We start from the raw sequence: 25864 nt of genomic DNA on the forward strand, positions 1-25864 counted from the left end.
ACACCCTCTCCAGAGAATTTACCTTCAGCGTCTACAGCAGGCCCTGAGTTTTCTCCTCCCTTTTCGAAGCTTTGCATCAAGAACTGTGTACAGCGCTTTCGTTTCTTCTCCTCCCACTTGTTCAGCAACCCACTCCAACCACGTCACTGTCTCGAGCCCTGTGTGTCCAACCGCCTACTATCTCCTGATGTCTCCCCTTAAGTATGTCAAAGCTAACATGTCCAAGGCCAAATTCATGACTGTCTTTCCCAAAGAAGGTTTTGTTTTGTTTTTAGATTTATTTATTTATGGTGTATACAGTGTTCTGCTCGCATGCATGCCTGCAGGCCAGAAGAAGGCACCAAATCTCATTATAGTTGGTTGTGAGCCACCATGTGGTTGCTGGGAATTGAACTCAGGACCTTTGGAAGGACAGCCAGTGCTCTTAACCTCTCTGAGCCATCTCTCCAGACCCTGAAAGAAGTCTTCTTGGACTCCTAAGCCAGTGACCTAGTGGGTAAGAGAGAGGCCCTAGAGCCCTCACCCCCTTCCTCACTGTATCCACAGGAAGGGACACACAGAGAAACCACCTTTCTCCTCAGTAGCAATTCCCAGAAAGTCTCTCTCCTGTGGATGACTTCCTTGCTGGTCCCTCTGAAGACACCCTCACTCTTTTCCCACCCACCCAGAGGACCCTGTTAATACACAAATGTCATCATGGTTGGGCCTCTGTTCACATCTTCCTTGGCTTCCTTCCCACGCCAGTTCCAAGCCCTCAGTGGAACTCCTCTTGCCCTACACACTGAGCATGCATCTTCAGGAATTCAGAGGTTAGTGATCTTACTGGAGCAGGTGACCCTAAGGGAGCAAGAGGAGGAATATGGAGGTACTACGGATTAGCTTTAGAAAACCCCAACAAGGCCACCATGAAGTAGCCAGCATGGGCCTGAGGAAGCCCAGAGAGAAAGGAGTCCAGAGGCAGAAGTCAGCAGCAACTGCCATAGGTCTTCCCTCAGGCCACTTAATTTCCTTTTAATTGGTACCTAATGAAAGAAAATTAAACCCAATTGAGTTTTAATGCGTGCATTCAAACACCAGCCCCAACTTGTTTGCTTTCTTCCAGGATCTGAAGTTTCAGGTGAAAGACAGGGTAAATGCTGGGAGAAAGGCACCCTTTCTTGCCCCCCGAGGCAGTCAGATCCCAGCCCACAGGTGTCCTCGGGACTCTCTCCTACCTCCTCACACCACTTCTGCCCCTACCCAGATCCCAGGACACCAGGTTCCATAAACACTGACTTGGGATCTCCTTCAAGCCAGTACTGTGCCAGGGACTTATTCTACACCATTTCCTGGGCGCCTCCCTGGTCCCAGTGGGGCACGTCACAGTAAGGTTCTTCCTTTTCAGGGGATGCTATATGGACTTGCCCAAAGGTACGATCTCTATTCTGCCTTTGCTAGGCTGTGCCACGTGATGGGTGCCAGCCACTTGTGGGCACTGAGTGAGCAATGTGTATGATGGCATTGAGATGTGCGACAAGCAACATGGGAACCCAGAAGTGAAGAAGAATACGTGAGGCAGGAGGCAGAGGATTGTGAGTTCAAGGTCAGTCTGAGCTACCAAGCAAGACCCTGTTCTAAAAGTAAATAAATAAAAGCAAACTTTCTTGGTAATTTTTATATTAATCCTATGTTGTTGTGGTGGTTGTTTTTAGAAAAGATGTTCAAGCACATTATAATGGCACATAGCTGTAATTCTATCACTTGGAAGATGAAGACAGAAGGATCAGAAAGATCAAGAGTTCAAAGTCTTTTAGCAATTTTGAGACCAGCCTGAGCTACCTGAAACTGTGTCTCAGAAAAACTTCTAGTTTTAATATATTGTGTTAGATATACAGTTACAGTCGCTCTCATCTTTTAAGACTTTGTCTTTTCAGACAGAATCTCATTCTTTTAGTCCAGGCTGCCCTCAAACTCATGGTAATCTTGTATCAGCCTCCTGTGGGGGGATTACAGGTGTGAGCCACCATGCCTGACTTACCTTTAAAGAAAACCACTTTTTAAACGGTTATCTGAACATTGTAAACAGGTTGTATCATTTCCAGGCCTCTCTGGGTAGAAGAAGGCATGCTGTGTCTTCCCTGGGAGCCCCACATCCGCAAGGTAAGGAGAGTGGTACAACTGGCTGGTCCGGCTTGACCTAGGTCTTCCTTTCAGCACCACGGGCAGCACCCCATAGGGTTGGGGAGTGAAGATCCCAGAGGGCCAAGGACAGCTAAAGAATTTACTGCCTACAAAACAGTCCCCAACCTCCCTCCTCACTCCCACCTCCCCACTCAACACTCTACACTGAGCCACAACCCTTGCCGATTTTAGAATGCTTGTCTAATACACACACGGTTTCTCTGTGTAGTCCCAGCTGTCCTATAACTTGCTCTATAGGCCATGCTGGCCTCAAACTCACAGAGACCCTCCTGCCTCTGCCTCCTGAGTACTGGGATAAAAGACATACGCCACTACAGCTCACAAATCCCATCCTCTTAGACGTCTGCTGAGATCTTTCTGTTCTTTGACTGAGTGTGCATGCCTGAAGCAGGTGAATGTACATGGTAGCCATTCTGTGTGACCACGGCAACAGTAACAATGCACACAGGCTGTCGGGACCCAATGAGTGGTGTTTGCTGAGCTCAGGGGCTCAGGGACAGCATCACAGATGGGAAGGATGGAGTTGGCCAATTCAGTAGGCAAGAGTATAGGTGGAAGGGAAGGCATGAAGATGAGAGAATGATCAGGAAAGATGGGAGACAGTCATGTCTCCCTGAGGGCTTTGCCTTCTAGGCTGATTCTCAGACCACACATGGCATCAGTGCCGGGCAACGGACTGCCAGATCTGTGTTGCCATGAATGCGAAGAACTGGAGACTGGAGGCAAAGAATGCAGTGGTGAAGGGACATTCAGTCCAGGAAAGACATGCAGAGTGTTAGAAGTCAGTGCAAAGAGACTGGCTATCAGGGCCTATCAAGGATGGGAGCTCAACTCTGACGGGGCAATTGGTTTGAGTGACAACAGGCCTAGAAGCTCTGGGTTCAGTCCCAAGTCTCTCCCTTCAAAACAAAGGAAATTCAGACAGTGCCCAGCCACCTGCCCAAGGTCATAAGGCAGGCCAGTGCCTGTGGAAGAAGGGACTAGTGGTTAGGCAGGGGCACAGCCCCAACCTAGCAAGTCCAGCCCCTGATCACGGACCTGATAGGTCTTAAAATGGCCAGGAGCCTCTGCTGGCAGCGGTGACTGCTGAAGGAGCAAAGTCAGCAAGGTGGACCCAATTTCAATGAGAAGAAAGCAGGCCCGGAGGCGGGAGGGGTGTGCCTCACAGATCAGCCCCAGAGAGCCACGGGAGGTGACAGCTGGTTCAGCCCAGGGCTGGAAAGGAAGGAACGGGAGCAGAGGGAAAGGCAATAAGAAATCCATTAGAGGTGGCAGGGGGCAGCTGAGGAAGGACTGGCAAGGATGTGAAGTGGGATCCGCTGGTACAGACACAGGAATTTGTTTGCGCAACTCTACCACCCGCTTCTAGGAATAAGCATCCCCTCCCCTCACTTTGAGACTAGCTTCCCTCACCAGGGCTCCTAAAGGGGCTGCCAATCACAGTGCCTGGGACCAATCAAAAATTTTCCTTCCTTGGACATTTTCTAATTGGAATTCAAGAGGGAAAAAAAAATGTCTTCCCCTTTGGGGCCAAGGCAGAGTGTGGCGGGGGGGGGGGCCTTGTTTGGCCCAGGAGATAAGAAAAACTGCCTAAGAGAATGGCGCAAGCAGGGAGGGAATGAGGCGCTCTGAGACTCAGCCCATCACCCACGGCCAGCCTCATACACCCACGTCTGTCCTTGTCCTGCGTGAGCAAAGTTCCCCTGTGCCTAGTGGGCTGGTACTAGGTTCTATGTCCTTTCCACCACATCCCAATTAGTCACTCACAAGCTGTGAGAGGTGGGGTTCCTCCTCCCTCCCCCACCTCCCTTGGTGGCCAGGGATCAAACCCAGTGTCCCTGGTAAACTGGGGGAGTTGGGGAAAGTTCCAACTCGCTGAGCCTCGATTTCTTCATCTGTAAAACAAGGAATTTAAACACTTGTCTGGAACTCAGTGCCCCAGTGAACACTTTGCATAACTGGGGAGGGGACAGGATACATAGGGTTAGGAGCACAGTCCTGGGAGGACTCTGTTCTCACACCTCCTCTGACTAGGGCCTGCCTCAGGCAGGATCCCAGCGGGACGGAGAAGCCTTTGCTGAAGCCTACAGAGTGGGAAAAGTGGTCCATACCCTCTCCCCAGCCAGTTTGAGGCCATCAGCTGTGCTAACACACCCAGTGAGCAATCCTTTCTTCCTGTCTTCCCATCCAAATTCCCACAGCAGCTCCCTCGGCTCCCCCAAAGACCCCTGGGGGTCCACAGGTGGTCATGTTACTAACTGACCAGGCTAGCCAGCCATGCCTGTAGCCCCTGCCGCATCTTTAGCTGCCTGCCTGGACGAATCAGAGCACACACCATGAGACCTTCCATATGCTGGTCCCATACCCCCTTGTCCTGGCGCCCAGGAACTCAGATGCAAGAAGAATACAATCCAGTCATGAGCCTGAGCCCCGCTCTCCACCACCAAGCCAGCCTTACTTTTCTACCTCCAGCCCCATACCACACCAGAGGCCCCACCTCATTCTGGCTCCTCACAGCTGCAGCCATGGTCTAGTCCCAAAGAGCAGAGCTGAAATGGTCCCTTCACCAGGCCTGGATGTGAGCACAGGCTCTGTCTTTGACCGTGGGCACTGAGCACATCACTTCCAATCTCTTAACTTCATTTTGTAACTATTAAATGTGCAAACTTTCCAGCAGGGATGCTTCGAAGAATTGGGGACGTGTGTGCGGTGTTCCTAACACTCACCCAAGATCCTGTCCCCTGACAGTAACCCAGTGCAAGCAGCCTGGGCCCTGCCCCAGTGAAAGGCACCCATGACTGGGACAATCACTCACTCACAGGGTATCCATTCCACATTGCCCAGATCAGGTAAGGGCTGTGTACAAAGGGAGCAAGGGTCAAGGTCAGGCTCAGGTGCAGCTAGCCCCTCTCAGTCAGGTTTGGTCTGATCCCATTACACAACTAAGGAGCTAGAGGGACAAACTTGGGGTCCCAGGCCTGGGCTCTGCTTAGGGGCAGCAAACTGCACAGCAGCCAAATCCACAGAGTGAAGTTTATTCCCAACAAAGTTTCCCTCCCCCCTCCCCAGCCCAGGACAGGGACAGACAGGCCGGGGCAAAGAAGAGGCTCCGGTTGGTGGCTGAGGGGCCTCTGAGAACAAAGAGGGGCCCTGGCCCCTCAGGTCCTGCCAGTCTGGCTGCCCCCAGCCAGGCTGAGTCCTCTGCACCTCCTGCCCAGCCTCGGGAGGGGGAGGGGCGCTGGCTCCCAGTAGTTCCAAAGTGGAGTGTGAAAATAGATATATATTTCTGTGCAGTGGGCAGTCCGGTGTGGCACTCACACCTCTGTCTGGAAGTCGCCGTCTGGCGGTTCTGTGGGCTCCCAGGCTGCTGCCCGGTGCAGGGCCAGCCGTTCTCGGGGCTTCGGGGGCAGTGAGCCCAGTGTCATGGATTTGAAGGTACTCCAGCTCTGATGTCTTCTGTGCTGGGGCAGGCCAGGACGCTCCCCAGGGCTCGGCTTCTCCTGTGGAGGGAACAGGGTGAGCCTGTGGTACCCTGGCATCCACTGTACAGAGCAAACCAAGCATGCCCCAGGAGAGCTGAGACTGCCCAGTGTCCCTGAGTGACCAGGTGTCAGGCAAAGTCAAATGCAATTGCTAGGCCTCTGACCCTCATTGGCTGCTACTGCAGTGGTTGTTCCTGAGGTCATGTCTCCTGTCTGTGCACCCTCCTTTTCCAATTGTGGGGGACCCTGTTAGTGTTTGCTCTCTGTGGCACCTTCCCACCCCCATGCAACCCTAAAACTGTTGCTTATGGCAGGCAGGCCCTTAGTGAGGCAAGCTGTGGTTCCCCAGGCAAGTGAGGAGAGGGCAGGAGCCCTTCAGCAGTACATGTACCTCTCTGCCCAAAGACACACTCTCCATCTCCCTCTCCCAACTGGGACTGTGTGTCAGGGCACCACCTCAGGAATCATGCATTTGGTGCTGTGGGCAAGAGTGGCCACAGAGGAGTCCTCACCTTGGCTGAGGACTGGCTACGGTAGCGGTCAAAAGTGTGGAACTTCTGGTTGAGTTCATGGTAGAGTTCCGAGTGCCGTTTCCGGGTGTGCATCACCTTCTAGGGGCCAGTTGGTGTCAGAGGAATGCTCTTCTGGGCAACACTGTCCCCTCAGTCCCCTCTGCCCTGGGTCTGCTGGCCCCCCTGGGGCAAGGCTAGTGTGTTTTCTCCTTCCTTCCTTCCTTCCTACCTTCCTTCCTTCCTTCCTTCCTTTCCTTCCCTCCCTCCCTCTCTCCCTCCGTCCCCCCCTTTCTGCCCCAGAGTAATGGGTGTGAGCAGGATAGTGGAGGAGATCCCAGGGAATCCAGAGGATTGGGCTCTGCAATGGGGCTTGGGGTACTCTTAGAATTTGACCTTCTGGGGACACACCCCTTCCCAGCACCAGCACTCACCTCAAAGTCCAAGTCTGAATACCGAAGCTTCTTTCTCTATGGAGCAACAAGTAAGCCATGAGAGAGGAGCTTTGTCCAAGGACCCGTGGGTTCCAGGACTCTGTGGCACCTCCCTCCACCCAGACCCTAGAGTTGAGAAATGTTATCTTATAGGCTAGCACTCGGGGTCACAGCCCAGCAGCGGAGATTGGCAGTGCATGTGTGTGCTGAGATGTGCTACTGGAAGCGCACACACACACACACATGGATGCAAACACAGGTCAGCCGTGAAGAGGCAGGGATAGATAGCATCATGTAGGCTCATTCAGCCCGTGCCTGTTCTGTGCCCTGGATTCTAGCCTTCTCTCCTGCTCCATGCCCCCTCCCCTCTCCTTGGAATCCTGCATTTGCACTGCAAAGAGAATGTTGGCCTTCTCCTGCCCTGCCTATCTGCCCCCGCCTTGCTTCTTTTGACTTCTTGCTTCCTTATGCTCTTCTGGCCTCACCAAGCCAAGACCACCATCAAGGTCCCAACAAGCTCGGTGACATCCAATGCTACCCAAGGAGACCTCGGAGTCTTCGAATGCTGGGATTGGGAGGACTCATGAGAGCCAGGCCAATTGTCACAGTGAGAGGGGGAAACTGAGACCCAGGAAGGGAAGGAAAAGGGACTGGCTACTTGGCTCCAGACTCTCGGAGGTGATGCCAAGACCATGATGTAGGTTTCCTAAGACCAACCCTGACTGCTCTCTTAATTTCCCTCCTACCTTCCCAGCTTCTCTGCCTCCACCATCACTAAACCTTGTCCATCCCTAGCCAAAACTCTCTTTCTACAGGTGACGGCTCCGCTCTCCCTACCCACAGTGCTCCAGAGGCATAGCTGACCCAAGCCTGCACCTCCACTGGGACCGTATGATTCTGGACAGCATCTCTGACCCTTCAAGCTCCTGCCACATTTATTACTACCTCCCACACCAGAAGCCTGGCACGGGTCCCTCTCCAGTGGTCCAACCACGGGCAGGTGCCCACAGAACAAAACCTACCCCAGCGCTAAGCACACTGCTCCCCACCACCGATGCCATCTTTTCTGTCTTTGTCGTCTTTTCTGTCTTTGTTAACGCCTTCCTGTTTTGTTGCCATCTGTGGCAGGAGCAGGCACCAAATGTTCAAGGAACATTTTAGGCACAAAGCTAAACTTGTGACCCCTCTAGCTGCTAACTTAATTGTCTCTGTGCAGAGGACAGAGAGCAACTTTTCCAGGCTAGACACAAGCAGCTAATTGTGTATAAGCTGCAGCTCCAATCTCTTTCCTCATCCGCATCCCCCTCATCCCTCCAATTGAGAGTTCCAGAATGTCCTAGAGTTCTACTTGGGGTTTCTACTAATCTGCATGTTCCCAGGGATGATCTGCAGGGGGCAGTCCAGAGGAAACAGAGGAACTTCCATTTTCTCATCAGAGGTCGAGGGCAGCACCCAGAGCCAATTTCGGCGATAACAGCATCTTCTGGTTTCCCAGCACGTTCTACTTATTCCACACAGGAATAAAAGGCTTTGTGTCATTTCATTCTCCAAACAATAACAGAGGTCTCTGTGGTGACCCCACTTTACACACAAGAAGGCCGAGGCTCAGAGACCTTGCACTGTGCTCAGCATCCCGCTGTCGGTCAAAGTCCAGACCAGACTCATATCCATGTGTCACGGAGGCCCAGGCTCAGTTTCCTCCTTACCCATTGGGCACCTGAGTCACAGCTGCCTTAATAAAGGGCTCATCCTGACCAGTCACCCCACAGTAGGTACCAGAGCACTAGTGAGTGAGTTCGTGGAGCTTCACCCATCTGAGGTATTCAGACACTTCAGAGTGCCCTTTTGACACTTTTGACACGTTGAGCTCTGTGGGCCCCAGTAGAAGGAGGGATGCATTCAGTATGAGCTCCCAGTGATGCTCTGGGGTAGGATGACAGCTGTCCCTTCCTGGCTGCAGTCTATGACTCAGACATGGTCTCAGGCATACTGTAGGTAGACTCCCTCCCCACTCTCCACAGCCCTCTCACCTCAAGGGAGCCCAGCTTCATGGTGGAGCCAGGCACCGTTCGGGGCATGGTCCGGCTGCGTTCCCCTGGCTCAGGTACTGGGCGGGCGCTGGGTGTCGGCGGAGGTGGTTGGAAGGTCATCCCATATGGGTTCTGGAGAGACCCATAGGCAGGGCCCAGCCCTAGACCTGAGTGCTCCACAGACAGGAAGCTGGGGTAGCCTTCAGTGTGGGCCAGTGTCTTGGCAGCCCGCCGAGGGGTCCCTTCAGGCCGGGCCCTTGGGGCCTCCTCACCCCCTGTGCCCCCACCACCAGGCTGCAGGCTCAAAGTCCGCCGGGGCAGCACCATGTAGTCCCCCTCAGAGCCTGGATCGCTCGGCCGTAGCCACGTAAGGTCCAACTGCCTCAGACCACCCTCCCCGCACATGTACACAGGGTTGGTCTCTTGGGGGGGTGGTGGCTCCCCGAGACCTGGTGAGGCCGCCATGGGCACTAGGATGTTCCCAGGCAGTGGTGAGAAGCTGAGACCACCCTCAGGACCCACGAGACAAGACTTGGGCTCCTCATCCTCATCCAGGGACAGGCGGGACAGAGTGCCAGTGATGGTAGATGGGTTGCAAGTGTTGACCTCCTTGAACAGAACTGGGGACAGAAGTGGAAGGAAAGCAAGGCTCTAAGGAAGAGACCCTGGGACGCTCTTGCCCGGGTCTGGGTGGGTACTAAGCTTCAGAGCTCGGGCAGTGAGGGAAACTGAGTTCTCGGGAGGTGGCTGGGACTCTCTCGTGTACAAGAGGGACCAGGAGGACAACTGACTCATAGACCCAAGGGATGTAGGGAGGAAAACTAAGGCTGAGTTCCCATGAGTGCCCTGGTACATGACCTAACTTCCACTCCATACCCCGAGGCTGTCAAAGCGCCTTTGCTCTTCCCTATTCCCCAGGAAGCATATACCTTCTTAGAGAAAGGACTGGAAGGAGATGCCGGTGACAGAGAATGTAGCAGCCAACATTCGCCAAGGCCCCCTACTATCAACTCGATGTCCCCTAATTCATGTAGGCCCTAGGCCTTCCACCTGCCCCGAGACAATCCTATTCTCTCCTTTCTAAGTATGTAGCTGAGGCTTAGGAAAGGGAGGATTTCTGCCCAGAGGCAAGTGGTAACTGGCCTTCACAGATGAAAATCTAACCTGCCCCTGCCTAATGTCAAAGCAGGACACTGGTAGCCTGGTCCCCATCAGGGTTGCTATGACAGAGCGTGGGGCTCCTGTCTGAGCCATGCCTAGGGCTTCTGAACTCAACCTGACAGACTCACCTGTCTGACAAGCCAGGTCCACATCCTTTTCAAAGTCTGACTATAAGTCGAGAGGGAAAGAGCAGGTTGGCAGAGGGGGGAGAGACGTGTCAGGGTGGGAGAGGCTCAGGCCCCATCCCACCCAGCTCCTCAGTCCTCCTTGGATGCCACCCAACAGAGCCTCAAACTGTAGGGAGGAGGCTGAATGAGGAGAGGGTTTGCCCGGTACCACCCTGTAGTCAATGGCAGAGCCCAGGCTCCTTCCCCGTTCCTGTCTCAGACGGGATACAGACAGTGAGGCGCTCATGGCAAGAAGGATCCGCTCACTCACCAGGATCTGCAGCTGCCCATTCTTGCACGAGTCAGGGGAGTCCTCACTCTCATCAGCCCGGCACACGCCCATCTGGCACTTTACCACATCCTGGACCTGGAACAGGAAGGACCTGCTGGGCCCGAGGCCTCCATAATACCCCCACCATAGCAGGCGAGGTCTCCCACCCTGGGCACCCAGAGCAGGAGTAGAAGGACAGACAAGCATGGAGCCTGAAGGTGATGCCACCTGGACTGGGATGTCAGAGAGAAGGAGTCAAAGAAGGCCCAGGCCTTCAAAGCTGCCCAGACCAAGGGCCCGAAGCACCCTGGTCACCCTGTGCTACACAATGGGGAGAAGCCAGAGCCCAGCATGGGATGGGCAAAGCAAGAAAAGCCCAGGCACCTCTCGGCGCAGGAAGCAGTGCACAGCAGTGATGACAAAGCCTTGTGCGGAGTTGAAAACGGCAAAGAGAGCCTGGAAGAGGACGGAGCGGCGGTCTGTCATGGCCAGGACAGCGGACATCCAGGTAAGCGCCAGGAGAGGCAGTACCACGCAGGAACTCCAGAGTGAGGCCCTGAGAGGGACAGCAGCAGAAAGTCTGTCAGAGTGACACTCTACAGGACAGGGCGGCAGGAGCCTGGGCCTCTACTCAGCTTGGGGACTGGCAGGGCCCCAAACTCCAGAATCTTAGGAGTCTTTCCAAGCAGAGAGGAGGCAAGGCACTGGAGGAGAAACAGGACAAAGACAGAACTACAGGGCCAGAGCAGGGGCCATGAGAGGAGGGACGGATGGACACACACAGTGGGAACAAGCAGGCACGGTACTGGGAAGCAGGAGTGAGGAAGGCAGAGACAAGAGGGGAGCGGGGCAGGCAGAGGCAAACATGGGGAACTTCGGGCCCAGCTTGCACAGAAGCACCTTGGAAGCTTTGGAAAAAAACACAGGTCAGAACTACATCCCCAGAGATCCCAAGACAGTAGGCTGGGGAGAGAAGGAGAGGAAGAACAAAGAAAGATGACTGCCACAGGAAGGAGTATGAGACAGACAGACCCCCGGACAGGAAGAACAGGCAGAAAATGTGGAGGACACCACAGCACAAATCCTTGCAGAGAAGACAGGGTCAAGCCCAGCCAGGCTGAGGCATGGAGGAACCTCTAGCTCCTGGGGGTTGCTCAGAACCCAGGGCAAAAGGATCGTAGCTAGGGTCAGAATCAAGCATACGCATCCCTGGCCTCCTTGCAGAGACAAAAGGCAGACAGGCCATGGTCAATAGACTGATCTCATCCCCCAACAACCACTAGAGTCCATGAGGAACAAGGGATGGAAACCCACTCTGACCCAAGCCCAGGATCCCCGGTGGAGAGAGAGGCACAGCTCCAGACAGGGCAGGGTGACACCATTCTGCAGAAACAGCCAGAGGCTGAGGCAGAAAGATGGGCAGGCAGGGGGCCAAGACCTGTCCTGTGAACACAGGCTCAGGGTTGTTGAGCCAGGCAAGGTTGGGGTGGAGGCACAGTGTCTCTGAAGCCCTGGAGGTGGAGTCAAGAGCCAGAGAGGCTGTAATCACAGTACTAAGAGCTGCCATTGATTAACCAGCGATGCTCTGCCAGGCCCTCCACCAAACACTTGACATAGATTATTTCAAACTGTGATCAAAACAACCCCAACAAACAGGCCTGGGGACCAGTGTCCCAACTGACAGATGAGGAGACTGGAGTGTGCCCAGCTGGACAGGAACAAGGGAGCTGGGATACAAAACCAACTTGGCGGACAGAGTCTGAGGTCTACACTTTGATCTGCTGGTTCAGCAGACTGGGCACAGGGAGGTGGCAGCCCGAAGCAAAGGAAGCTTCTTGAGCATCACGGAGCTCTGCAATGATGGCACCAGCCACTTCCACAGGCCCCGAGTGTGTGACGAAGCTGTGCCCTCTCTGGTTGTGGGGACTCAGGTGGACTTCCAGCCCTGGTAGGAGGGCTGGGCCCGAGGCCTCTCTACTCTCACACAGCTAGGGTTTTAAGAATCTTAGCTGCTAGGTTGGGGTGCTTCCAGCTAATTGTCTTCCTCCATGACTGTCTCTGATTGTCAGATTCAAGGCCTCTGGAATTCAAGGCAGAGCCCATGAATAACTGGATTCCGTTATTCTAACACTCTCAGGCATCTGATGGTTTATTCTAAGGTTCCACCATTCTAATTGGAAGGTTTTAATAGCTCAAACATTGTAAGGGCCTAAGATTCTTAGGGCCTTCAGGTTGGTGGTGAGAGCAGGAAGAGTCTGCAGCTGTGCCTGTGTAGAAAATTAAGCCAGAGCAAGGACAAGGACCAGAGGGGAGGGTAAGCCGAGCTCTGCAGCACCTAGAGGAGGGCATCTCTCCCACTGCCCTCAGCCACCTCAGCCCTGAACTCCAGAGAGCACATAGCAGTTGGGGAGTGGGGGCGAGGCAAGCTCTCCAGGGCACTGGGCTCATATCCCTCCCAATCCCCACCATGAGCACTGCCCTCCCATTCCTTAGCCCCTGCCCGCCCCCACCCCCACCCCCCCAGGGGGCACGACTAACATGGCATTCCTGGCCGAGGCTGAGCTGAGCAGGGGGCTGGGGACCGCTCCACACGCTGAGCAGGGGAGGAGCAGGCTGGCCCAGGGGCACCGCTCCGACCTCGGGGGGCGGCACAGACATGGGAGAAGGGGGAGACACATGGGAAGCCGGGAGATGGGGCAGAATGAGCCCCGAGAAGGGTGGGAGGGGAGGGCAGACGAGAGAGAGAGAGCTGGGTTAGGGTGGGCGAGGGGCTGCGGCTGAGCACTCCGGGTGCCCACCTTGCCTGCACCCTTGATGCCCCAAGGTCGGGGAGCCTGGGTTGGCATCAGCAAGCCCTGAGTCTCCGAGGTGCACTCGGCTCCCCCTCCCTGCACACTTCCCAGAAAGGCTGAGTTGCAGAGACCCTCCCCTTACCCGGCCCTCTGCTTCTTAGATTTGTCTGACACGCCATCTCGAGCCATGAGCTTGTTGAAGACGATGATTCCGATGAGCATGTTCACCTGGGGGACCGGGTGGAGCCGAGCGGGGAAGAGAGGATCACGAGGTGCCCTCGGGGCAAGGACACCCCCAGGTGGGAGCTGAAGGTCAGGGAGAAGGCAGAAGGAAATGATGACCCCCTGGGGCCATCTCCCTCCCTGGACGCTGCTGACAGGGGCACGTACCAAGACAATGACTGCGGCTGGACCCACAAAGGCGTAGAGCAGGCCACCCTCTAGGGAGAGCCAGCAGCTGGAGAAGGGGAGAAAAGAGGCAGTCATGCCCACATCACCAGTCGACACTAAGCCTCCATCCAGGCAAGGAGAAACACAGCCTCATCTTGATGAGTCTGTTTCCTCTCCCACAAAGAGTCACATCAGACCCCATAGACATAAAAGTAAGCTGACCCCTAAGTGCAATGGTGCTTAGAAATGACCCAATCCCAGCAAGTTCTTTTACAGCCAGGGAAACAGAGGCACAGAGATGAGGAAGTTAACCCATAGATCTGCAGTAAGCACAGGTCAAGACCTCAGCCTGAAAAGACTTAATGCCCAGTCCAATACCCCCAACACACCTCCAGACCCCTCCACCCCTACCCTCACCACAGGAGGCACACGTACTAGCTGGATGTACCGTATCCTTTGGTGCGCGTAAAGCCAACAGACACAGCCACCACCAGGGCAGGAAGACCTGGGGAATCAGGGTCACATGTGAAAAGGCTGCGGGTGCTCAGGGGACCCTCCCTGTCATCCTCCAGGCCAGCTGACCCCCATCCCCAGGCAGCTGGGCCAGTGTCCAGATAGCACCTCCCTGGCTTTCCCCTGCCACTCCAGGCCCAACAGCAGAGTCCAGCACTGGCCTTGCTCACCCCAGCCCAGGCAGAGGAAGCGCTTGCGAACCAGGCGGGTGCGCATCCGCCCGATGACAGCCAGATAGGATTGCCAGGCCTCTGTAAGCACCCAGCAAAAGGAGGACAGAAAGAAGAAGTGCAGGAAGGCAGCCGTCATGGTGCATACGCCCTGCAGGGAGAGGTGACAGGAGGGAGTGGCCCTGAGCAGTGGCCAGGGTGGGAGCTGCCAACTTCCCACTCTGACTGCTAGGCCTGGGCGCTGCATGGCCAGCCACCTACCTGAGCCCTTCCCCCACCCCAAGAGCCCTGCCAGGCACCCCCGCCTTCCTGCACCCACACACAGCACGACACAGGCCTGGTGACATGCACACAGCACTAGGCATCCGGGGAGGCGGGTAGGCAGGCCACCCACGCACAGACAGGAGCACTTGCCACGTCATGGCCGAGCAAAACCCCACACCTGACTGTCTCTGTACTGGCACTATGCAGGGAAGGCCAAGGAGGGTGGGAGGGACAGTCAGTATGGATCATCCGCAGGCAGATGGCGAAGGAGGACTCAGAGACAAGAAGGGGTCTAATACCTCCCACCCAACACACATGAACCCAGACACTCACACACATGCACCCAGGCACTCACACACATGCGCCCAGGCACTCACACACATGCGCCCAGGCACTCACACACATGCGCCCAGGCACTCACACACATGCGCCCAGGCACTCATGCACACATTCCCTAATGTATACAAACACTCATTACTGAGGACACACACACACACTAACGCCTTCACGTATGCCTGCACACGCCTTCACACACACACTGCCTCCATCATGGGTCTGAGAACATCCATATCCATCCCTCAGGCCATCCATACAAACATCTTCCCTCAGGGTTAGAGAGATGGCTCAGTGGTTAAGAGCACTGGCTGCTTTTCTAGAGGACCCGGGTTCAATTTCCAGCACCCACATGGCAGCTCACAACTGTCTGTAACTCCAGTTCCAGGGGATATAACACCTTTGTACAGATACACATGGATACAAAATACTAATGCACATGAAATAAAAATGAATAAATCATTAAAAAGAAAACCCACCCTCACTTGCAGGCACTCTCTACCTTCACCCCCTCCTCTGAGGCCCCTCTCCACACACCCCCAGGAGCCTGCACCTGCCTTGCTCAGCACCCGGGACTGGCCCACGAGGATCAAGATGTTGGAAGCCAGGATGGACAGGCAGAAGTTCAGCAAGATGATGGAGCGTTCTGATTTTATAAACCTGACAGAGCACAGTGGGCAGAGGCAGAGGCATTGGCTGCCTGCCTAGCCCTGGGTAGCTGGCCACCTCCCATACTGCTCCACATGCGACTTACCTCCAGAAGGCTGCATAGATGGCAAGCAGTGTGAGCAGCGCCATGCAGGACACTGCACAGCCGATCACCAGGGGAACCGAGGGAGCACCTGCCAGCTCCAGGGTCTGTGGGAGATGGGTTGCAGGGAGAGGGCAGAGGTAGGGCACCCAGTCCCCCCGTTTGATGTAAGCAGGCACGCTCCTTGCGTGCAGAAGGGCACATGTGTGCAGATGTATTTATACTCACCCACACTCTTCCAGACACAAACTGATGCACGCACATACACACATATACACATATATACATACACACACATACACATACACACATGCTCTCACCCACCCACTGCCATATACCCCTGTGCAGGTGTCGTGATGATGAACAACATCAGGCCCCCTTCCTTGGGCAATCCCCCAAGCACATCTGTACAGAGCCACATCTCGGGTCACGCCAACGCCTTGACCATCCCAGGCACCTCTCTCCCACTCACCAGGTCCTTGGGTGGCTGAGCCAGAACAGCAAAGGTGGACAAGTGTTGGCATTGGCAGCGGGTGTGGGCTGCCTGGGTCTCCAAGGTCTGGCAGCTCTCAGTGTTCCAGTCCCCTGAGCTGGCATCTCTTGGATGAGGGAGAAGTGGCATGAACCCAGGGCCCCTGTCTGTAGCCCAGAACCCATTGCTGACTACTGCCCAGAGAGGTGAAATCCAGGGCAAGGCTACATCCATGAGATGATAGCAGGGAGCCCCAAGATGTGCTCTTGACCCCTCAGACCAAGGATGGCACCAAGGAACCCTCTGGCCTTCTAGGTGGGAGACCATTTCTGATGATGAGAGGTCTAGGGTTGCCCCAACTCACGCTCTCGAGTAGTCCCAGCTGGCACAGTGGGGATCAGTGGTGCCCTGGGGAGCAGAAGATGTGTACGGTCTAGGGTGAGTAGCATACCGGCCCCGGCCATCGTCCGTTCTGCCACAGCGGCTCCCACATAGGCCCACCATCAGCACACACCACCTCCCCGAGACAGGATATGTGGGGTCCCCATCTGGTCCCTCACTCACATTGATGATATAGGAGAGCTCCACTGTGATGAGAGGCTCGGCTGGAGGCTGGGTGGGGGGGCGCACAGTCACTGTCATCACCCGGGAGGTGACAGCAAGCGGGGGCCTAGAGGTCAAGTACTGAGGTCAGCTCCTGCCAGCAGATGTTCAGACTTGGAAACTTTAATCTGTCATGGCTGGGGACTGCCAGGGCCAAGATCCAAGGGAGGGCACAGAACTCAGACTGCAAAGTCCCCGACACCAGAATAGCCTCTGGGAACCGCCTAGGTGTTTCGTTTTTCTGTGGATCTGTGAATGCGCACGTGTGTGTATGCAGGTGTGTGTACACGTGTGTTCATGGACAACCCCAGTTGTTGCTGCTCCTTGTACTGTCCACCCTTCCTTTCTAAGACAGGCTCTCTCACTGGCCTACAACCTTCGAAGCAGGCTAGGCTGGCTGGCCTGCAAGCCCCAGGAATCTATCTCTTTGCCTTCCCAGCACGGAACATGTCAACATACCAGGCTGTTTTACATAGGACAGCGATTCTCAACCTGTGGGCTGCAACCCCCAAAGATCATTGGAAAACACAGATATTTACATTCATAACCGTAGCAAAATTACGGTTACAAAGTAGCATTGAAAATAATTTTATGGTACACGAGGAACTGCATTAAAGGGTTGCAGCATTAGGAAGGTTGAGAACCATTGCCAGAGTTCCTGGGATCCTCATACTTGCAAGGCAAACTCTCCATCCCTGGATGTTCCTGAGAAATGACCACGTCCACAGCCAGGCAAGGGGCCCCTCCTGGTGCACGGCTGCAGGTGGACTCACCTGGGGGGTGGCAGGATGAGGCCGAGGGTGCGGTAGAGCACAGCACCAATCACAAAGTAGGAGGACTCATCTGGGTCAGCTGGCAGAAGGCGCTGGTGGGCAGGGCCTGGGCCTGGGGGCACCGTGCCTGGGCCCCGTCCCCTGCCGGGGCTGCCCGCTGTAGCTGCCCCGGGTGTGGCTGGCTTCCCTGGGGCGGATAGGCTGAGCACCTCCTTGGGTAGGAAGAGGCGGTCCTCTGAGTGCCGCACCCAGTCCTTCATGCCCCTGCGGCCCCGCATGGGAAACGTGATGTCACTGGACACTGCTGAGATGGGTTCTCTCTGAATGCTGATCACTGCAGTGGGGGGAGGGTGGGCAGGGCACACCAGAGACAGATGGGGAGGTGGCGGAGGCAGCCAGGGGAAGAGACAAGACATGAAGGAGATACACACCAGGGGAGACACAAAGAAGTTGGAACCAACACAGACGTGATACATGAACGCCAGGACGATGGAGCACAGAAGGGGAGGAAGACACAGAAAGAGAGTAGCATAGGGTTAAGTGGAGGGAAAACAAGACTTGTAAACAAAAGTGTAAAGCAGAAGGCCCCTTGACACTACCCCTCACCCGGGGAGATACGGTCCTGTGGTATCTAGCATCCCCCTCCCCCAGCCTGCATCCTTGTACCCAGATTGTCTGTGACAATCAGAGAACTCTGGAAGGCCTTGAGAGCATCGCCCACGAGGTGAATGAAGTCTTCAACAACACGCAGCAAGTGCACAGAGCCAGGAGACACCTGGGAAGAGAGAGAATGTGCGGGCCTGAGGCAGGGGTGGGTCCCGAGAAGAGAAGGTGGGAGGCTGAGGCCCTCACCTGTTGAGCATCATCCCACTTGTCCTTGTTCTCAGAATCCACCATGAAGCTCACCACCTGGAAGAAACGCTGGGGAGAGAGGGACAGGTCGGGAGGTGTGGGCCACCTTGCTGCCCCAGCAGACCCTGCCACTGTGGAGTTGTACCTGCACATCATCGGCGGAAGGGACGTAGGTGGCCCTCTTGAAGGTGTCGGTGACATTCCTTAGAATGTCCACAGAGAAGAGCAGGTCCCCGCTGTAGTAGGTGCGCCGTGCCAGTAGCTCCTGCAGGCTTCTTACCACCTGTGACATGCCCTCACCTGCCAGCATGCGCTGGCCCTTCGCCAGGTGCTCTCGAAGCTGCAGGTGACATGCATGTATGCCCCTGTCATTGGAGTATCAGAGCCCGGGACCAGCCTTTGGTCTGTCCTCCCATCTACCCACTAGGTGCATCCAGGAAGAGAGGGGGCATACAGAATCAGAGAGGCTCCCAAGAGACACAGTCCAAGAAGGAGTCAGCGATGATTTAGGAGGAACTCAGATGTGCAAATGCAGAATAAGCTTTTGGGGGGCTGGGCACTTCCCTGTCCCTAAGGGGCCTTGAACATTCTGAAGCACCTCACACACAGGCTCTCTCAAACACAAGCTCTCAATGCAAACACATCATCTTACCCAATTAGGTCAGAAACGTGTACACACAGAGAAACGTGTGCACACACAGAAACGTGTACACACAAAGGCCACACTTGCTGATACCATCCTTACCCCATGCAAGCCCTGGGCTGGGAACTTCAATTTCGTCCCTGCCTTCAAAGAACTCCCAGTGTAGTAGAGCACCCTTAAATGCAATATTTGTGTTTTGGCTTCTTGAGAGTCTGTCTATGTAACCCTGAGAGTCCTGAAGCTTTCTATGAAGACCAGGCTGGTCTCAACTCAGAAATCCATCTGCCTCTGCCTCTCCAGTGTGGGGTAAAGGCATGTGACACCATGCCCAGCTCCAATGCATTCTTAACTCTCAATGTCTAAGAAGCACGGGATGGAAAATTGTGGGTAAAGAACCCAGAGGTATGTACCAGGGAAAGAGAAAGAAACCTAAGAAGCCCTGACATACAAGTAGGAGTTTGCGAGAAAAGAGAAATATAGCATATATCAAGGTATGGGGTCATGAATGAGCCTTAAGCTCTTGCCACCCCCTACCAGGGCTTGGGACATATCATATGGTCCCCCAACCCAACGAGGCACACTCACTGACAGGTACAGGTAGCGGTATTCATGGGAGATGCAACGAGCAAAGCTGGGCAGTCCCCAGTAGGCCACACCCTGTGCACTGAGGAGACAGCGGCGGCTAGCAGAGCCTGCAGAGGGATGAGACAGGGATGGGCATTAAGGCTGAGGTCTTACCTACTCCCTGCACATCTCGGGATGCAGGATGCCCAGAGGTGGGCAGCTGGGAGGGTGGGGCAAGGGTCTGCAGGGGCAGCTGCCTGCCCTCACCCGAGGCATTGGGAGGACACTTGTTGTAAATGATCTCGCCGGCTGCTGCCTTCTTCCACGTCATCAGCATCACATACTCATCCCGGCACATTTCGTGGAAGGCTGCGGGGACAGGGCAGGGGGTGGGGCTCAGCTGGGCTCGCACACATGACCCCAATCCCAGGGTTACAAACAGTACCTGGACACCTCTTCTCACTGCAGGGCTTCACCTCCTCGCCTGTGCCCTCACAAGGGTAGCCCTGTGTGCCCGAAGCCTGGCACATGCGGAAGCGGCGCTGCCAGCCCATGTCACACGTCTTGGAGCACAGGCTCCATGCGTTCCACGGCCCCCACTTGCCATCGGTGGCTATGAGAAAAGGGAATTCTGAGAGACCATAGGTGCCTCCAAGGCCAGGGCTACCACTTGCTACCCTCACACCAAGCACTCACCCGGGCATTCGAGATTGCTGCACTCACGAGTGTCGGTGAGGGCACCTGTGCATGTGGCCCAGGCTGGACCAGCCACACTGCACTTCCGGCTGCGCTGCTGGGTTCCGTTGGCACAGGATGAAGAGCATGGGCCCCAGGGACCCCATTCTAGCCACTGGCCTTCCACTGCATGGGGAGACACAAGCAGGGGTGGCCGTTGAGCAGAACGTGGGTGGGCTAGTAGGGACAGGGTTCCACAGGGAGATGGCAGTGTCTGATGGCCACTCGGACCTGGGCCAAGCCAGACCATCTGAACTGGGCATATGCAAGGGTCTGGAGTGAGTGGGTGGTGACTGGGCCTCTTTCTGCCTGACTGTCACCAGCTCCAGGACTACATCACATCCTTCCTCGCAGCACCAAGGGCAAGCCCCAGAGGTGAGTTCGTATGTGTGTGAGAGGATATGGGGTGCAATGGCACCTTTTGATCTTAGCCTTAGCCTACACATAAGCCCAGCCTTGCGTCCAGGGTGCCATGGACACCAAAGTGCTATTTACAGCAAGGGCAGCTGTCGGCATGGAGGAGTGGGCACTGGAAAGCAGGCCCCCTGTGATGGGGTCACAGTATGTCAACCCCAAGTCAGGGCTGGGTTTCACCACCCATTGGTTACTAACAGGTATGCTTCTCCAGTCTCCCCATGCATGGTCAAAGTTATGGGAGCCCCACCTTCCCCCACCCCCAGGGACAGGGCACTGGACCTGACTGCCTCCCCTAGGTCTCCCGATCCCCCCACCCGGCTGGGCAGCGCCTGCCTATAGAAGCCCCTTGGCGCTACTGACCCGGGCAGGCGGCCATACTGCAGAGTTTAGTCTGCAGCTCGGGACCCTCGCAGGCCTTGCCGCCGTGCTGGGGGGGCACGCAGGTCCGCATCCGGCTCCGGGACCCCCGCCCGCAGCTGCGGGAGCACAGGCTCCAGGACCCCCACTCCTCCCACACGCCGTGCACTGCAAGGAAGCACGTGGCCGGTGGCTGGGCGGCACCTTGGCTCCGCCCACAGCCAGCGCCTGCCCATCCGCCCACCAATCAGGAGTTTCGCAATTCTACGACCATTCCTCATTGGCTCCACCCTGGGTTAAGATGCCAGGGAGCGATGGGTTAGGGCCCCAGGATAACCACCCTTTATGGGAATGTGGTCCCAAATCATACAGGACAGATTCTGTGGACACCCGGATAGGGTGAGCAGGACCAGCCTGAGGAGCCAATGGTCTTCCTCTCCTGGGGGCACAGGAAAACCCAGGAAAGGATCCAAGATCCATCCTTCTCTTCCCTTCCCACCCCCAGACCCAGAGCCTGAATCCAACAGGGCAGGCCTGGGGCAACAGAAGTGCCCCCTCCCAGCCCCAACCGCATAGACACACAGACAGACACGGACCTCTACATAGACACTGACGACACAACGAGCTCACAAGCGGGAACACAGCTTTGTCCCGGTGCTCCACAAGCCCCTGCCACACCCCCAAGAACTGAGAACCTTCCTAGGTAAGTCCTACTCTAAATCCACTGCCAGCACTTTATCCCAGGGAAGCAACGAGCAGAACTGGTTGACACTGCCCTGTCTATCACCAACTAACCCCAACAGACACATGCATTCCTCAGTACCTGCCTGAAGTACCTGCGTGTTCAACTGATAAGCCTAACAGTCTATCAGAGGCAACCAAGGGAAGGGGAACCCAGAGCAAAGTGGGGACCATCAGGGAGGGCTTCGTTTTAAAAATAGAGTGGCATATATCTTAGATCTAAGGGCGGGCCGGATGCTTTAGCCAAGATGGGGGAGGGGCGGGGAAAGAATAAGCAAATGCCAATGCCGAGAGCTGGGGTGCTGCCAGAGGTGCTGGTGAGGTCAGGACTAAGGGAAAGTGGAGGAGGCAATGTGCAAAGAACAGCCTTGACTACCAAGATGGAGTCCTCAGGGAAGTGACGTGCCAAAAGCAGACCCCAGATACTTCCATAACCCCAAGTGCTTCGTGCCAGGTTGGCAGAGTGCCTGGGTGAGGCATGGTGTGGGGGACAGGCAAGTTTGTTGAAAGCAAGGGAGGGGCAACCAAACAGTTGAGGAAGCTGTAAGTCGGATGTCCTGTCACAGAAAGGACCTGACTCTGCTGGCAGATGGAGCAGGGAGGAGGACGCCTACCTGGGCAGGTGGCTGAATTGTTGCAAGGCCGGGTCTCCCGAAGGGGCCCGCTGCACAGGGTCCCATAGGGGGAGGACACGCAGGAGCGGGTCCGCACCTGCAGACCCTGACCACACGTCAGGGAACACACGCTCCACGGGGACCACTCCTCAGCTGCTGGGTCGCCTACGAGAGAGGGACAGCGTCGGCGGCCAGGGACACCCCCCAGAGAGCTGCACGGGAGCATGGAAGGACCAGAAGATGGGGGGGAGGCATCAAAGGGACCCTCCTACCCTGACCCCGAGTGGCAGGCTCTTTGGAAGACAACCCATCCCTACCCACAGGCTTCACATGGCAACATAACTGAGCTCCAGGACATAGACACAGACAGGCACACGCCAGCACACATGCCACCAGACGCAACAGTCGGGCCCCCGCCACAGAGGAAGGGAGGCAGGCCCGAGTTACCTGTCTGCGCCATGTATAGCCCAGGCTCATCTGCAGACCTTGGCCACTGGGTTTTCACCTTCGGTTCCTCTTCCGGCTCCTCACCTGGAACACGGAGGTGGTGGCAAGGGGCTTAGCAAAAGCCAGCTCAGCGCTGCCACAGTGGTGCAGAGGGCAGCTTTGCTGGTCCTCGGCCCGAGGGCCTGGAACCAACTGTAGGCGATGCAGAGACAGCATCACATCCTGCCCCCTGCCCCACCACCACCATTTTACAGATAAGGAAACTGAGGCTCAGAAGGCCACACGGGACTCATAACCGCCTTGTCCACCTCTTGCCTCAGCCGTATGGGGACTGGAAGGCAATGGTCAACACACTGCGCTATTCCAGGTCATGCCCACACCTATCTCCTGTAACTCTCTCCCTGGGAACATGTGATTGTCATCTCCATTGTGAGGTGAGGAACTAAGGACTCAAGCCCAGCTGTTGTTGCCCAGAGGTGCACAACCCTACTGAGGGTGCAGCTTGGCAGTTTCTCCTCCCAAGACTGACTCTTCAGATCTGCTCTTGGGTCACGGTTTGCATGGGGCAGACCATAGGCTTGGTGTTCAACATGGAACAGTAATGGACTATGATGTGAGGGCCCTAGATCACGTGAGATGCAGGGTGCTCAGATGGGGCAGGGGTGCTCATGCAGAAGCCTATACCCCCACAGGCCCTCCTCCCACTAGAGGTTCAGGCCTTGGCAGGCTCATTGGGCCTGGAAGTCTGAGCCTGCCCTGCTGTAGACAGCGATTGCTACAGCCTGCACCCCTTCATGCTGCAGCATCCTCCCAAGGCCTCTGTATTTAAGGTTTAGTCCTCAAGTCGGTACTACTGGGAGGTGGCACTATTGGGTAGCGCTTAGAAGGTCTTGTGATTACTGGGGACAGAAAAGGATAAAGTAGACCCTTGTCCCTTCTTTGTCTCCTTTTCACTCCTGGCCATGAATGGTGGCCTGGTAGACAGTCCCATATTGATGTACTGTCCTACCACAGGCCCCCAAACAACAGGAAAGCAGACTGAATGCTCTAAGCTATGAGCCAACAGAACCTTTCCCTCAAAGTCAGTAGAGAACCTTTTTTTTCTTTATAAGCCGAGCTTGTAGGCCTTTGTTACAGTAAGGGCGAAGCTAACAGCCTCAAACTGGGTGGTCAGGTGAGGACAAGCGGGAATGCACCAAGGAAGGCCACACCCATAGTGGGGACCCTGGACAGAGGACTGGGAAAGCATGTGGAGGACAGGGCTCAGCCCACAGTGTGCCCTCGACAAGAAAGAATCGCTCTCCTTCTTTCCTAGATCTCTTCCTTCAGTTTCAGAAAGCTGGGTCAGCACCAAGCAGCCACGGGGACCTCAGAGGGCTGTGCTCCTCCCGCCCCCTGCTGCTCGATAGAGCCACTGCACCTCAGGGAAAGCTGACCAGGCCAGTAAAGTAGCCATCTCCAGAAAACCTACAACCCGGGTTTGAACTGCCCCCAGCAATGCATCCATTGCCTGAGCTACTTCCTGTAACTTCTCCACCACTGGAAGCGTGGGTCTCACCTGGAACGTGAGCACTGGGAGCCGGCACTAGCCAGCTAGCTGTGCAGCTCTGGGCAGTCCCTTCCTATCTCTGATCCTGACTGCTCTGGAAAATCCCGCCTTAGGAATCTTAACTTTAAGCCCTCCTCACCCCACCCCACCCCTGAAGGAAGCTCAACAGGAATTATGTGAACAGTGGCGGCGGCGTTTTCTTTCCCGCCACCCTTTTGCCGCCATGCTTCCTTGAGCCCTCATACAGTCTCAGTCCGTGCCGGTTATTTTTTGCCAACTCGGCACCAACCTCCCAGATATACAAGAGGAAATCTTAATTGAGAAAATGCTTCCGTCAGATGGGCCTGTAGGCAAGTCCGAAGTGCATTTTCTTGATTAATAATCAAGTGAGAGGGCCTGGCCCACTGTGGGTGGTCACCCCTGAGCAGGTGACCCTGGGTTGGGTAAGAAAGCAGACTGAGCTGGGCGTGGTGGCACAGCCTTTAATCCGGAGGCAGGAGGATCTCCGTGAGTTCCAGGACCACCGGGGATATGCAGAGAGACCCTATCTCAATAAATAAATGTAAATAAATAAATACATATGAAAGCGGAATGAGCGAGCAAGGAGTGACGGCACGCGGGAAAGCAGTGGTCCCCCATGGCCTCTGCATCATTTCTGGCTGTGAGTACCGACCCTGGCTTCCCTAATGGACAAGCCGTATGATGAAATGAACCTTTTATGCCTCAGGTTGGTTTTGGCCATGACCTCGTAACCACTGCAATAGAAACGCTAAGACACATCTCTAGCAGTCTTCAGAGGTGTCGAAGCCAGGCCAGCAGCTGCTCAGCCCCCTGTACCCAGCTCTTCTGTCACACGCCTGCTCAGCCATCCCAGCCTAGAGCCTGGTGACGAGTCACTTTCTCCACACCCACTCCCAGGCTGCTGAAGGCCTAGAGCGAAGCCAGCTGGCCCTGTGACAGGTTTGGGGCTCTGTGTCTGCTAGGCACCCAGGCTTCTCAGAGGCCCTTGTGGGCTTCGTTCTTTCCTCCTTCCTCCCTGGGGTCCCACTGACCCTTACCCATTCTCCTCAAGTCCCCCTCAGCCACTCCTTTAGCTGCAGCCTCCTTCACAGGGAATGGGAAGCGAGGGTACACAGCCCTGACTTGTGGCCACTCCTCTGCCTTCCCAGAAGGCTCCTTCCCTGTCCCCTTCCTGTGAGCACTCCCTCAGCAACCTCTCCCTGTAGCAAGTGACTGACCCAGGCCTCCTCTGTTCTAGGGGTCTCTCCCTGCCCCACACTTCCTCCTCTAGCCGCTGCCCTGGGCTTTCATCCAATTCCGCTGAGTGATCCCCAGCTGACACTCTGCTTTCTCACCTGCCACTCGCTCACTTCCTGGCTGGATGTCACCTCCCCCGTTGATCCACTGCAGTCTCGCTGCTGCCCACATCTTTCTACTGAAGCAGGTCTTGACAAAGTCACCAGCGTCCTCGCTGCTGTTGAATCCTGGAGACACTCTGCAGGCCTCATCTCTTTTGACCCTCAATATTGATCTTTCCTGACCTCTGCCTCCTTCCTGCCTTTCTACAGGGGTTACCCAGATGCTTCCCTACCTACTTCTCACAACAGGCATCCACGTTTCGGTCAACCGCTACCACAATATCTTCAAAG

The 25864-nt window shown here is 55.6% G+C and overlaps 1 protein-coding gene across 10 annotated transcripts in view; it reads right to left on the reverse strand.

Moving 5' to 3' along the window:
- Positions 1–5200: 5200 nt before the first annotated feature.
- Adgrb2 (adhesion G protein-coupled receptor B2) overlaps positions 5201–25864 on the reverse strand; it is a 36940-nt gene continuing 16276 nt past the window's right edge. Inside the window, exons 3-30 of one of the 10 annotated variants that reach the window (XM_087904561.1) lie at positions 22667–22750; positions 22220–22384; positions 20868–21032; positions 20052–20216; positions 19801–19968; positions 19623–19724; positions 19377–19483; positions 18294–18488; positions 18149–18217; positions 17963–18071; positions 17297–17630; positions 16485–16590; positions 16285–16328; positions 15921–16047; positions 15452–15555; positions 15255–15357; positions 14101–14251; positions 13853–13922; positions 13418–13484; positions 13170–13255; positions 12774–12872; positions 10620–10791; positions 10236–10331; positions 9926–9965; positions 8637–9256; positions 6607–6642; positions 6176–6271; positions 5201–5681 (exon numbers count right to left, since the gene is read on the reverse strand). In XM_087904561.1, coding sequence (XP_087760687.1) covers positions 5496–5681; positions 6176–6271; positions 6607–6642; positions 8637–9256; positions 9926–9965; positions 10236–10331; positions 10620–10791; positions 12774–12872; positions 13170–13255; positions 13418–13484; positions 13853–13922; positions 14101–14251; positions 15255–15357; positions 15452–15555; positions 15921–16047; positions 16285–16328; positions 16485–16590; positions 17297–17630; positions 17963–18071; positions 18149–18217; positions 18294–18488; positions 19377–19483; positions 19623–19724; positions 19801–19968; positions 20052–20216; positions 20868–21032; positions 22220–22384; positions 22667–22750 — 3866 coding nt within the window. In that variant the 3' untranslated portion in view covers positions 5201–5495. Of the gene's footprint in view, positions 5682–6175; positions 6275–6606; positions 6643–8636; positions 9257–9925; positions 9966–10235; positions 10332–10619; positions 10792–12773; positions 12873–13169; positions 13256–13417; positions 13485–13852; positions 13923–14100; positions 14252–15254; positions 15358–15451; positions 15556–15920; positions 16048–16284; positions 16329–16484; positions 16591–17296; positions 17631–17962; positions 18072–18148; positions 18218–18293; positions 18489–19376; positions 19484–19622; positions 19725–19800; positions 19969–20051; positions 20217–20867; positions 21033–22219; positions 22385–22666; positions 22751–25864 lie in introns of all 10 variants that reach the window. The other 9 variants (XM_087904559.1, XM_087904563.1, XM_087904564.1 and 6 more) reach the window with 9 other exon arrangements.

The sequence above is a fragment of the Myodes glareolus genome, chromosome 3, assembly GCF_982192425.1.
Source record: "Myodes glareolus chromosome 3, mMyoGla1.1, whole genome shotgun sequence".
NCBI classification, from domain to species: domain Eukaryota; kingdom Metazoa; phylum Chordata; class Mammalia; order Rodentia; family Cricetidae; genus Myodes; species Myodes glareolus.